A 14,191-nucleotide genomic window follows, 5' to 3' on the forward strand; every position below is an offset into this window, starting at 1 on the left:
TAGTTTATCAGCTGAGAAATGTCACGTTATGCCAACGGTATCCCCCACACACTGCTCACCAGCACCCAATGCCTGCTAAAGCAATAAGACGAATGTAGTGCGACAACAAACGAAGGCAAATACAAAAATAGAAACAAATAAAATTTCAATTAAATATAAGAAATGGAAAGTAAACCGCGCAAGCACATTGTTGTCTATGTATTCCCATAAAAAAGACTTATGTATGTATGTGTTGGTATGCATGTGTTTTGTTTTACAAACAACCAAATTTTCCATCAGCCGTTTCAGTATTCAATTTTAAACGAGAGAACGAAGTACCGCAACTGAAAGTAAATTAAGCACAAAATATTGAAGAGTTTTATAAAAATCAGTGTTTTAAGAATTTACATCTTCACATTCACAAAAAATGATTTCGACGCCGTATTTTGCCCTACTTTTGATTTGTGTAGCTATTTTGTTTATCGGTGCGCCGCGTCAAATAGAGACAAAGCCGCGCGTTGGCAATGTGATTTGGTCAATTTTACGCCCCGCCGAGGTTGGTGTTTCAAAATAAATAATAACGCAATATTAATATTACGAAATATTGCATTGCCGCTGTATGTTCTATATAGTTTACGAAAGCATACATGCACACATACACACATTCATACATATATTAATTTATTTATTGATCTTAGCAAATACCGGCAGCATCACTAAGGCCACACTTGCGTGTGAAACGTGTTAAAAGGGACGCTTTTGACGGCACATCCGATCAGGGGCCAGAATTTCAAAATGCCAGCGAACATGAAAAGGAACATTTCCCCGCTTGGGATGACGCGCGGGGAGAGCCGCAATTGAATTGACAAGTGCATGTAACTGTGCACAGTTAGTACAAAAAATTAATTGGAATATTAAATGTTTTTGTAATGGTAATTTCTATGTGACAATTGCTCTCTGAGTTAAGCTATGTTTTGTAAATAAAAATGTCTGTGATTTAGACATAAAACGTTTTTTTAAATTCGTGTGGTTATACACACCATCTGTTTTTTCATTTGGACTCATCGCCGATATGGCTGAGCCGATTTTTACGGAAGTTTCGCTGATAGGTAAAAGCCTCTTCAGGTCATTTCATAGGAAGATCAGTTGTTTCTATTTTTATTGTTGTAAGTGAAAGAAATTTTAAAAGTGCGAAATGCCAACACAACCACCACAGCGTTGCCAGAAAGAACTTTTTGCGAAACAAATAAAGGGTGGTTAAGTTTTAAGGGCCGGTGTTGATTTTGAATAAAATACAATTTTTTAGGAAATTATTGTCATTTCTCTTTATTATGATAAAACTGGTATGGCTGAATTACGTATGGAACAAGATATCGCCCAAATGGCCGCCGCGGCCTCGGCGGCACACCTCCATCCGATGGTCCAAATTTTCGATGACGCGGAGGCATAATTGAGGTTATATGCCGTTAATATGCCGAATTATCTCATTCTTTAGCTCTTGAATTCTCTCATTCTTTAGCTCTTCTTTAGCTTATCGACGTACACCTTTTCTTTCAAATAACCCCAAAGAAAGAAGTCCAACGGTGTCGTTGACGTTTAGGTGTGGTTCACATTCAACATCGGCCCTTGAAATTTAACCACCCTTTACAAAATTATACCCAGGTCCCCTACGCAATCAGAACTTTGTTATACGAGGGGTGCCTTTTATATGTCGGGATTAGAGAACAAAAACAAATTTTAATCATCGAAAATCACTTTATTGTTTTTCAAAATATTCTCCATGAAGATCTATTCACTTTTGCATGCGTTTGAACCATATGTCGAAGCACTTTTGCCACTCTGAATGATGTACCTCCAAAACATGCATTCTGAATGCCGCAACCGCTTCTTCAGGTGTCGAAAAACGTTGACCCCTCAGTTTGTTTTTTACGTACGGGAATAAAAAGAAGTCATTCGGTGCCAAGTCAGGACTATTCGGCGGATGACCCATTAATTCGATGTTTTGGGTGCTCAAAAATGCAGTTGTTTGAGCCGATGTGTGAGAGCTCGCATTGTCCTGGTGAAGAGTGATCCGTCTTGGTTTTCCTAATTTCTTGGAAGACAACTGGCAAACAAATGGTTGTGTACCACTCAGAATTTGTACGGTTGCGACATGTCCAGTTTTTCCGAAAAAACAGGCGACCATTTGCTTGGAAGTGCTTCGTGCGCGAAAAACTTTTGTTGGATTTGGCTCATCTTGAAACACCCATACAGTCGACTGCTGTTTACTTTCGGGATCATACGCGTAAATCCATGATTTATCACCTATCACGATGTCATAGACGTGTTTCGAAGCCCCGCGATCGGAAATTTTTTGAGCGTTTCCTTCGACCAATCGACACCAGCCTTTTTTTGAGCGATTGACAAATTGTGTGGGACCCGACGCGAACAAATTTTTTTGACAGTCAAATGTTTATGCAATATTGAATGTATGCTGGTCCCACTAATGCCTTAGATTGTCTCAATCTCACGATAGGTCACATGACGATCTTGCAATATCAGTTCGCGCACAGCATCAATGGTTTTCGGAACAACAACTGATTTTGGACGACCTTCACGAAATTCGTCTTGGAGTGAACTACGACCACGATTGAATTCACCATACCATCGATAAACACTGGTCCTTGATGGAGCTTCATCGCCAAAAAATTAATTAAGTTCATCCATGCAATGCTGCTGAGTTAATCCATGTCGAAAGTTGTAAAAAATAATAGCACGAAAATATTCACGATTTAATTCCATTTTTGGACCGAGATGAATCTTTTAAGATACTGTAAACAACACAAATAGCGCAGGTATATCAAAACGTTCTGAATACGTAAAAACCAAAAAATGTCAAACTTTGCGGTACAGCTGTCAGTTGCCGGATTGCAAGACCAGGGTTGCCAAATCCCGACATATAAAGACACCCTTCGTACCCGATGGAGTTGTTATAAAATCGATTATATTGGTACAAGAAAAAAAGGAAATCCTTTGCTACAAACATTGTTTTCTTATAAGCATTTTCTTATGTACTTTGGCTTTTATGTAGTCATTACACCACTTCGATTAATCCCTGAACAACCACCAGGCGACGTTCAACGTTATCTCATTTGAGTTCTATTTTTAGTCTTGGTGATGTTGCCACATCTGTGATTAACATCCTACCAAATTTTAATCGCCATTCCTTGACATTTGTAAAAGGTACGCCCTTTAAGAAAATCTACCTCTGCACATATTTTCGATTTTTTACGGTTTAAAATGGAGATGAATTTGTAACAACAAGTTTGTATTAAATTTTTACGGGTGGCATGAATGCTTCAGAAGAGATCGCGAGCCCATCTAGAAGGCCAAACGTAGTGGCAGGCCGTCGGCGTCGAAAACTGATGAAAACTTCAAGAAAGTGAGTGAAAAATGAATCAAATTAATCATCAGAGAGCTGATAGAGGGCTTGAACATTGCTTATGGATCCACTCAGGTCGACGTGTTCGTGCCAAAGGACCTAAATTTGTGGAAATTTGAATTGAAATTTCCAAAGCTAAATCCACCCATTACATCATTACTGGAAACGTGGGTTCATGAGTACGACACGCAATCCACGCATGAGGCAAGTGAGTGAAGAGCTCCGAGTGAACCAAGACCAAAAAAAAAACCACGTCTAGACCACGAATTTTTGACAGCAGGTTAGACAATTAATAGGGGATATTATTTCGACAAGGCGGCCGCCGCAGCCGAATGGGTTGGTGCGTGATTACCATTCGGAATTCACAGAGAGACGTCGGTTCGAATCTCGGTGAAAGCAAAATTAATAAAAAAACATTTTTCTAATAGCGGTCGCCCCTCGGCAGGCAATGGCAAACCTCCGAGTGTATTTCTGCCATGAAAAAGCTCCTCATAAAAATATCTGCCGTTCGGAGTCGGCTTGAAACTGTAGGTCCCTCCATTTGTGGAACAACATCTACACGCATACCACAAATAGGAGGAGGAGCTCGGCCAAACACCTAACAGAAGTGTACGCGCCAATTATTTATTTTTTTTTTTTATTATTTCGACAATATGAGACATTTACGTGAAGCAGTTCGCCAGAAAAGAAAGGATTTATGGGAAAACAACTCGTGTATTTTGTAGCCGTTGCACAGTGCAACTTCTCTTTCTTCTTCTTCCTAGCTCACAGTCCTTGATGAATCATGGCTTCATTCACAACCTTGCGCCATCTGTCTCTATATAAGGCTACCTACTCCCAACGCCGCACTTTAAGCTGTCAAGATTAACTTCCATACTTCAAGCCATCTCTACTACAATTGCATTTAAACTAAAGTAATTACATTTATGTTTCCGACAGATATGGAAGTTTTTGCATTTATTAATAGATACGTTGGCACCCGATGATTCGGACCAAGTGTTTAAGTCAGACAGTATATTAATGAAATCTTAATATATTTGACGATGTTTAGGTCAATAATTTCAGAACACAATAGTAAATCGTCAGCATAGCATATGTAAGAAACATTTTTATATTTATTAATAATTTAACTAATTTCATTGAAAGCAGTTATAAATAAAACAACAGAAAGTGGAGAAACTGGGGGCTCTTGCAATTAAGCATATATGGTGTCTCTTTTCTTTACATTCCCTATTTACATTAACCTCTCCTCACTTTTCTCTTCTTTGTTTACAAATCTCCGCTATTCTCTCACCCGCCTCAATTACATTTACAGCACTGCAAATTAAAGCTCATTTTTCCATTTCAATCTACGCCATCTTGTATTCTCTCACCCCAGCTTTTGCTGATTGATTTTTATGTTAGTCTGCTATCCTGCTTCCTGAACTTCTTCCACATTTTCTATGCCCTTTGACTCATCGCGCTGCGTTCAGTGACATAAATAAATCAAATTTAGCTGAACTATGCAAACTTTTGCTTGTTTTCGCCAGTAAAGTGCTATGTAATATTCAGCTCAGACAACCCGATTCATGCCTTCGATGGAACTTTTACTTTGCGTGCCAAAAGTTTTTAACTTTCCCGAAAACTTCGTGTGACAAACAGACAGTTAAGGAGCGCAATAATGTGGAAGTCCACACTTGTGTTCCTGTATGTCCCGTTTACATTACTTTGCCATTTCGTGCATTTTTCAATAATATAAGTGGATGTATTTGATTTGTTTGACGACACTTTGAACTATCAAATAAATAATCAAACCGAAATTCGAAATAAACAGAACACGCAAATACTGATTACTGAAAAGTGCAATCGATGTGATTAAAAATCAATAAGAAATTATGGATAGTTGGAAATGCAGTAAATTTCAAAAAATATTTCAGTGTCTTTTAAAATTGAAATTTAAAGAAAATTGTGTGTATGCCATTCTAGAATTGGTGCATATGCCGCCATATACACTGATTACTGTTAGTAATTAGGAAGGCAATCAAAAACTGGCACTAACAAGTTTTTTCAACTAATACAGATATTACACAATCCTTATCTCTTTGGGTAAGACATATCGTACGATATATCGTGAAATTTTGTTGTCTTATTAGCAAGACTTTTGTTGAGAAAGTTTTTCTCAAAATGGTGTTTTCAAAGTCGGTGACCAACATTACTCGAAAACGGCTAAACCGATTAGTTTCAAATTTTAAGACGAGCTTCTTAAATAAAAGGTGGTTAATTTTCAAGGGCCGGTGTTGATTTTGAATGAAATACAATTTTTTTAGGAAATTATTATCATTTCTCTTTAATATGATAATATTGGTATAGCTCAATTACGTATGGAACAAAATATCGACCAAAGGGCCGCCGCGGCCTCGGCGGCACACCTCCATCCGACGGTCCAAATTTCGATGACGCTGAGGCATAATTGAGGTTCTATGCCGTTAACGTGCCGAATTATCTCATCCTTTAGCTCTTGAATCGTTGCTGGCTTATCGACGTACATATTTTCTTTAAAATAACCCCAAAGAAAGAAGTCTAACGGTGTCGTTGACGTTTAGGTGTGGTTCACATTCAACATCGGCCTTTAAAATTTAACCACCCTTTATATTTTTTGGTAATTAATCGAAGATTTTTTCTCACACGATAAATATATATTTTTTATAAACAATTTAAGGGGGTAGTATGGTATTTTTTTTTTTTTTAATTTTTTTTTTTTTTTTTTTTTTAAATTATTCTATAACATCTTAAGATTATTGTGTGAAAGTTTGAAGTGCATTAGAGTAAAATTGACAAAGACACAAAGGATTAAGTATCTACCTCTCCAACCGGATTTCACGCTGTAAAAATCTTCACAAATCTTTAAACGCGTTTTTCTCACACTTGCCTTTTTTACGGTCGGTGTCCACTGTAGATTCATATCTACTGCACCGATTCTTTTCAAATTTGGTTTTTTTGTTTCTTTACTTTATTCACGAGGTAATGACGTCGAGTTTTTTTTTTTTTAAATTTTGTCATATTTTAAAACAACAAAGTTTTCAAGTTTTTTTTATGAAAAATCGGTGTTTTGACTTCAAAGCGCTTTAAAAAATTAAAAAAAAAAAAAAAAAAAAAAATCGACGTTGTTACCTGCGAAACTTTATTAGCTGATGAAATCAATTTGGTTTTTTGATTTTAGTTGATCCAGTAATGAGTTCTGAGGGACACCGCAATAAAACTTTTTTATGAGACGTCCGCGAAGATTCGCTGCCACCAACTCATTTCTTCATAAAAATCAATGAAAATTTCACACAATATTCCTTAAATATGACTTTATAATGAAGTAATTTTAAAATTTTGAATAAATCAACTGTGTTGACAAAAAAAATTTCGAAAAATATGCTTGTTTTACACCGAATTAACCATACTACCCCCTTAAGGCCGAAATTTTGGTCAAAATTCGTTTTCTTTTTTTTTTTTTTGAAAAACCGCTATTTTATAAAAAAAATTTATTTTGCTTATTCCTTTCGATTAATTACTAAATTTAACATTACTTTAACGAAATCTGTTTTTAATTTCAGAGGCTCCAGTTCAGAGATAGAGTGGTCACTACAAACCATCTTTTTGGAGAGGAGCTCCCGGAAATCAGCTGTAGCTCCTTTCCAAATAAATATTTTTACTAATATTAAGTCTTAAAATACCGCCAAAAGATATCATAATTTGCATAAAAATTTTTAGACCAGTAAATGCAAAAGTTTTCTCAAAAAAAATTCTGGAAAATTCGCCTTTTTTCGGCCTTCTAACGGTATATAATCCCTTAATAAAAAGGTTTCTTTAAACGTTTTAAAAGACAAAATTTTCGGTATTAATTAAAAAGCTTGAAGAAAAAATAATTCTTCTCCAGTTACATTTAAATAATTTTTATTTTCTTTGAAGTGCCATGAAAAGTATATTTTTTTAAGTTTTTACCTAAGAAATTGCATGAGATTTTAAGCAGTTTTATTAAACTAAAAAACAAAAACTAGAATTTATTCTAATATTTTGAAAATATATTTAAAAATTATACACCAAAAAAAAGCGCTGACGCTTGGTCAAAAAACGTGTACGAAATATCGCTCAAAGTTAGGCAACTCAGTCGCATATCGCACATACAGTGGTCACACAATTTATTCATCCACTCACAGTTTATAAACAAATATAGTACACCTGATACTGAGCACGATTTATACAGAAGAACAAAATTTTAATATATTCGTAAAAAATAATATTTTTATTCAATATTTAAGGAACAAAAACTTCTAAATTCATTTCTAACTAGTTTCTCAACTGTCCAGCACATCGGAGGAAACATGAATAAAGAGATGGATCTGGATCTGCTAAAAGATAATTTAGTACAAAGTGCGGATAAAATGGCATAGCATACATACTGTGGGCAAAAAGTAAGGTAAATTTGGTTGTAAAATGAAAAATCTTTATTTATTCTTGTAAATCAATTTCATCCAATTCCATCCCATTTTCCAATCCCCGAAACATGCCAAATAGTCCATTTCGGGTATAGCCATCAGCACCTTCTTCGATTCAGCTTTTATCTCCTCAATCGACTCGAAACGCGTTCCTCGGAGTGGTCTCTTGAGTTTTGGGAATAGCCAGAAGTCAAACGGAGCCAAATCAGGCGAATACGGTGGTTGCGGAACGATATGCGTGGAATTTTTGGCGAAATGGTCACGAAGAACGAGTGCAGTGTGAGACGGTGCATTATCGTGATGCAAAAACCAAGAGCTGTTGGCCCATAATTCTGGTCTTTTTAGACGAATTGCTTCACGTAAACGACGCATAACGCCCAAATAATATTCCTTATTAACAGTTTGGCCAGGTGGAAGGAATTCATAGTGCACCACACCACGAAAATCGAAAAAAACTGTCATCATGACCTTTATTTTTGAACGACTTTGACGTGCTCTTTTCGGTCTGGCCTCGCCTTTAGCGCGATATTCGCTTGATTGGTCGGTTGTTTCAGGGTCGTAAGCATAAATCCAAGTCTCATCTCCCGTAATGATGCATTTGAGCTTGTCCTGATAGTCTAAAAGCATTGTTTCACACACATCAACGCGACGACTTTTTTCCAAGAAATTGAGAGTTTTCGGTACCAAACGAGATTTGACTTATCGTAGGCCCAAATGGTCTTTCAAAATGGTTTTCACAGAACCTTCTGATATTCCAATGATATCAGTAAGGTCTTTAACAGTCAACCGACGATTTTTGAGCACTAACTCCTTCACTTTATTGAGGTGTTGGTCATCTGTCGACGTCGATGGTGGTCTGGAGCACTCCAAGTCATCAACACGTTCTCGACCCTCTTTGAAGTCTTTGTACCACTTATAAACATTTTTCTGCGACATGGTCGAATCACCATGCAACATGCTGAATGTTTCCGCAGCCGAAATTTCATTCCGCAAACAAAATTTGATGGCACTTCTCTGCTCAATCAAATCAGACATTGTAAAAATCGAAAAATGCACTATTGGTCGTTTGGTAAACACAAGCGTAAATATTTTACTGATATGACATTCACATGAAAGTTGGCCCAGATGTTATTAACAGTGCTGCCAACTCATGAAAAAAATAACTAGAGCGAAATTTTAATCCCGCAAAATTTGACAAATAAATTCACCTTACTTTTTGCTCACAGGTACGTCTGGTATTGTAATAACTTGATCTCAACGTTATTAAGAATTTGTGTTTCGTTCTGGAAAATAAAATAAGAAACTACAATATTTCGAATGTTTCTGATCTGTAACGGGCACTACAGGAAGAATGGGATAAAATTAGTTCCGATTATACAGCAAAACTTGTAGAACCTATGAATTCCCGATTAAAAGTTGTTCTGAATCAAAACTGATAGCCCACTAAGTATTAGCCGTAATCATGAAATCGAAATATTATTGTGTTTATGTTGCTTGAATACTTCCAATTTAGTGCATCATTTCAGCTGTGACCTCAAAACTGTAACTGAATTATTTTAATTTGCTATATTTTTCTTATGAAGAAACGTTTTTTGTTATTAAATAAAACATGTTATTTAACAATTAAAAAAATTAAGTGGTTTTCTGTAAAAAAAATTGTAAAAATTCTTGCTATGTAAATAAAAAAGTCACTTACAAACTAATGTCTCGTCCCAAAAGTGATTTCCCATAGTTGTATTATTGGTTCGCACGGCAATTTTGACTGCATACTTCCAGGCTCAGATATATGTACATTGGTTTAGTGGCAAAATGTGCGTACAGTAGATTCCATTTAATGGCAATGCATATTTGCCTGATTTGCGTGATTTTGCTAAAGGCCGGCGGGCCAATTAAAAGGTCAAAAAAATCGATTTTTTTTTTTTCTGAAATCAATAGCTTAGATATTCAAGAACATGAGACACAAATTTTCAGAGTTAAATTCCAAGTATTTGCAGAGCTACAGAGCCGAGCGCAGTGCGGCGTCGAGCAACCGTGCGCTTATTGTTGTACTTTGAAGCGCGTTTTCTCGGCTTTTCATTTTCACGATTTTACCTAATTTATGTACACGATTGCAAAAAAACTAAACGAGCTATTCATTTCATTCAAAATGCGTTATCTTCAGTATTGTTTTCTCTTCTATGTGAACTAAAAAAAACATCCAAAAACTTTTTTTAAGCGACTTTTTTACCCAGTTGAAGAGTTTTTTTTTCCCTTGAAAAACCACTTTTTTTTTCTACCTTCCCCAAAAATTCGAATTTTACGTGTTTCTCCCAATTTTCTTAGTTCACATCGAAGATAATTACATCAAAATTAATAATCTTTTTTTTTTTTGTTTTCAGATGAAAATTGCAAGTTGTATCTTGTACAGAAGTTGGATACTTCAGTGGCAAGGCGCTCTGGGAATCTATTGATAACTCGGCTTACAATATATTGTTGGAGATTGTACACATTTTTTTTTTTTAGTTCAAATATACATTAAACTATCCCCAAAACTTCATTTGGCTTATTGTTTTTTTTCTCATCCTACAACGCTTCGCGAAAACTACTGAATTTAGGACATCTAATTGGCCCGCCGGCTTAAATACTTTTCAACTTATTTGGTCGTTTAATAACTATATTTACTACCATTTGACTAAGTCGATAACCCTGGTAGAAACGCGATTACATTGGATTAATCTATAATTTTAATTATAATTTAATAAATAATAACATTTTTTTCAGCCACGCGGAAAAACAGATGGCCGGACGACCTAAAAAATAAGGAATTTTTAAATAGATTTCTTGTTATTCTGAGATTACGAATATGTCCACATCTAACTCGATTATGTTAAGCTTTCCCAATAACCGTTATGTGGGCAAAATGTAATACCCAACTGCACTACTATGAGGGAATAAAATAAAAATAGAAAAAACAATCAAAAAAGGTCATTGACTTTAGCGGAAGTAATCCGTCAATACTGTTGAGCAAAGCACACAAATTAAGTGGTATTACACACAAATAATCAGCCATTAAAAGGAGCCCGAGGAGGAGTTAAGAAATTGTGCTAATGGGACTGCAACAATTTCGATACGACAGCAATGCAATGAAATGAAGTAAAAGTAAAATAGAATTTACCGTTTCGTAGTTAAGTAACGCCTTTCGTTTCAGTTAAGTGGAAAAATAAACATTCGTACCTATAAGCCACGGATACATTTGGATTTGCACTATGGGGCAAATACCTTGAACTGTTCGTCAAACCTTTGGTTGATTGATTGATAAGCTGTTATATTTTCTGATAAATATTTCAGCTCTTCTTCCATACATTAAGAGTCCTTTTTTTTTGGCTCGATTTAGTTCAAATTTGTCTTTTCGGCGCCATTCACAGAAATTGGGAATCTCTCAGTCCTCATTATGGCGCATAGTCAGTAAAGATTTTGACGTAAACTCGCTTAAGGTCAAATTAACTCAAAATGGGAAACATCTTCAACGTTTGAAGCACCAAAACTTCTCCGAGGTACGATTTTATTAGGATCAATGCTGACACTGAAAATTTCGTATAATTTTTTAAGCTTCATGTCAAGTAGCCCGTGATCAACAGCGTAGAAAAAAAAGCATTCGAATGGTCTAGGAACGTTAAACAAGTTGCGAGGTTGTAATCGATTTGAAGTCTGATATCAGCTGAAACCTCAATAAGTGCTGTAATGCAGCTCCTTTTTGATCGAACACCAAATTGGTACTGACTCACCATATTGTTGCGCCTCAGCAAACAGTTTATCTGGGAATGCATTATCCGCTCGAGCACTTTTGACAGAAAATGTAAAATTGCGATAGGTCTTTAATCTTCATTGGATTTCTTAATTGAAATAACCTTAGCCACCTTCCAACAATTGGAAAAGACAGACGTGGTCAAAATGGTATTTAAGGCATAAGTCAATTGCGGTAAAGTTTTCGGTAGTCTACATTTAAAGAATTTAGTGTGAATACTGCCCAGACCTACAGCATTAGATTCGATACTAAGCACGGACTTAAAAACTTCACAATCAAAATAGTTTAAATGGCGGAAAGAATCAATCAGAAATAGGTTGCAGATATGAGCGATATCGAATCGAAAAAATTTATAAGAAAGTGTGATGTAAGTGCTGGCAGCCGGAGTTAAATTCCTCCTTTCCAATTTTGGCAACTTATTCGATTTTAATATATACATACATATTTTTTTTTATTAAAATATAGCTCATTCTTCTACAAGGTGGTGCAAAAGTAACCTTGCGATGTTTTTGGCTGTAATTTATATTAAAAAAAAATGAAAAGCTTTGATTCTTCTTGTGGATTATTTTTATTTGGTCTTTTAATTTTTTTTACATCAAATCGAGAATATGATGTCATGTAAATGACCGCCGGCACAGTTGATTGCCATTTGAGCCCTTTTTATGGCACTTTCCATCACTTTGGCCAAAACTTCCGGTGATAGGTCCTCACATTCTTGACGGATATTGTCTTTAAGAGCTGCAAGAGTCTGAGGCTTGTTGGCATAAGCCCGCGACTTGAAAAAGCCCCACAAAAAGAAGTCTGGAGCGGTCAAATCAGGCGATCTTGCTGGACAGCGCAAATCGGAGAGATTAGGCGCCCGGGAAATGCATCCTTCAGCATATCGGCTGTGGCACGTGCAGTGTGTGCCGTTGCACCGTCCTGTTGGAACCACATGTTTTCCAATCCCAATTCATCAAGTTGTGGGAAAAAGAACTCGTTGATCATTGCTCTGTAGCGCTCACCATTCACAGTAACCGTTTGGCCCGCGACGTCTTCGAAGGAAAAAGGTCCGATGACTCCTCCAGCGAAAACAGCACACCATACAGTGAATTTGAGCGGGTGTAATGGCTCTTCGTGGGTTATACGCGGATTTTCAGTGCCCCAAAAGCGTAAATTTTGCTTATTTACGTACCCGCTAAGATGGAAATGGGCCTCATCACTCATGATTATTTTTGATGAAAAATCATCTTCCTCTTGGTGGTGATTAAGGATGGCTTGAGCGTATGTTAGACGCGATTGGCGGTCAGCAGCTAACAGCTGACGCACCGTCTGGACTTTGTACGGAAACATCTTCAAATCTTGTAACAAAATTCGCTGTAAAGACTGTCGACTGATACCCATTTGCGTGGCACGTCGTTTGGTCGATGTCGACGGCGTTTCCATGACATCCTCGGCTACAGCAGCAATATTCTCTGCAGAACAGCTACTCCGGGGTCTGCCACGCCTGGCAGCATCTCGTGCCAGTCTCTTCGAGGCGAGTGGCTAAACATCGCAGTGTTTCACCAGTAGGCGTTGGACGGCGAGGAAATCTGCGACGAAATTCACGTTGTGCCAAAGTCATCGACCGATTATTGGTCAAATAAATAGCCAGCAATATTCCGCGTTCTGGAGCCGTGTAGCGTAACATTGTTTATTAACGTGTATTTCGCATGTGTTTACTACACAAATGTCAAAACAGAACTGACATTAGGGGCCAATCGCAAAATCTATAGCATTTTCTGATAGGAGGATTACTTTAGCGCCACCTGTTACAAACACCATAAAACTCCAAAAAAATGGAATATATGTAGTTGAATTTTTTTGCACAAAGTTTGAAACTTGGATATAATGGTTTTAGGTTATGTTAGTTTAGGTTTTACTGGCTGGCTGAAGCCACGCAGCTACCATTTCGTTCCATAGCAATACCAGATCCGATGCGCGTATTTTAGGAGTCGCTCAAGCTTCAGTTCAGGAATACCTGGGAACACTCAGGTAACATAATTTAGTTTTCGAGAGAGCCGAACAGCAGCAAAGGAAATGCTCAAGGGTTGATACACTGTTTACTAGACAGGGTTAGTTTACTGGGGCGGCAGTCCTTGGTCGGGAAAAACCCGAGTCATTCCGGTAACGTAGAACCGGCTTCCATGGGAACCGGCTACACTGACGGGGCTTCTATTACTGTTAAAACAACAACAATGCCCAAGGGTTTCTCATTACATTTCCTGCAAGCATCGTTAAGAGTTAGACTTAGCTTTTAGACGTGCTCTGCAACTAGGCAGTGCCCAGTTAGTATCCCAACACGAGCTCTATAGTTCCTTCTATCGAACGATATAACCGGTTCAGTATACCCATCAACGTACACGCATTTACATTGGTTATCTGCCTTTCGCCTTCCTCATGATGTGCTCGCCTAGTGCTTTTTGAATTGTGCGAGGGGTTTAAGTACCTGATATATTTGATTACCTGCAAGTCTCGCGCCCTCTTTTGCTATTTCTTCCACTATCTCATTTCCCTGGATACCTC

The 14,191-nt window shown here is 37.1% G+C and overlaps 1 protein-coding gene across 1 annotated transcript; it reads left to right on the forward strand.

Annotated features, from left to right (window-relative positions):
- Positions 1-246: 246 nt before the first annotated feature.
- Positions 247-977, forward strand: LOC128867984 (uncharacterized). The gene is made up of 2 exons (XM_054109651.1): positions 247-535; positions 678-977. The coding sequence occupies exons 1-2, from the start codon at positions 407-409 to the stop codon at positions 843-845; spliced, it is 297 nt and encodes a 98-aa protein (XP_053965626.1). The 5' UTR covers positions 247-406; the 3' UTR covers positions 846-977.
- The last annotated feature ends 13,214 nt before the right edge of the window (positions 978-14,191 follow it).

The sequence above is a fragment of the Anastrepha ludens genome, chromosome 6 (genome assembly GCF_028408465.1).
Source record: "Anastrepha ludens isolate Willacy chromosome 6, idAnaLude1.1, whole genome shotgun sequence".
Taxonomy (NCBI): domain Eukaryota; kingdom Metazoa; phylum Arthropoda; class Insecta; order Diptera; family Tephritidae; genus Anastrepha; species Anastrepha ludens.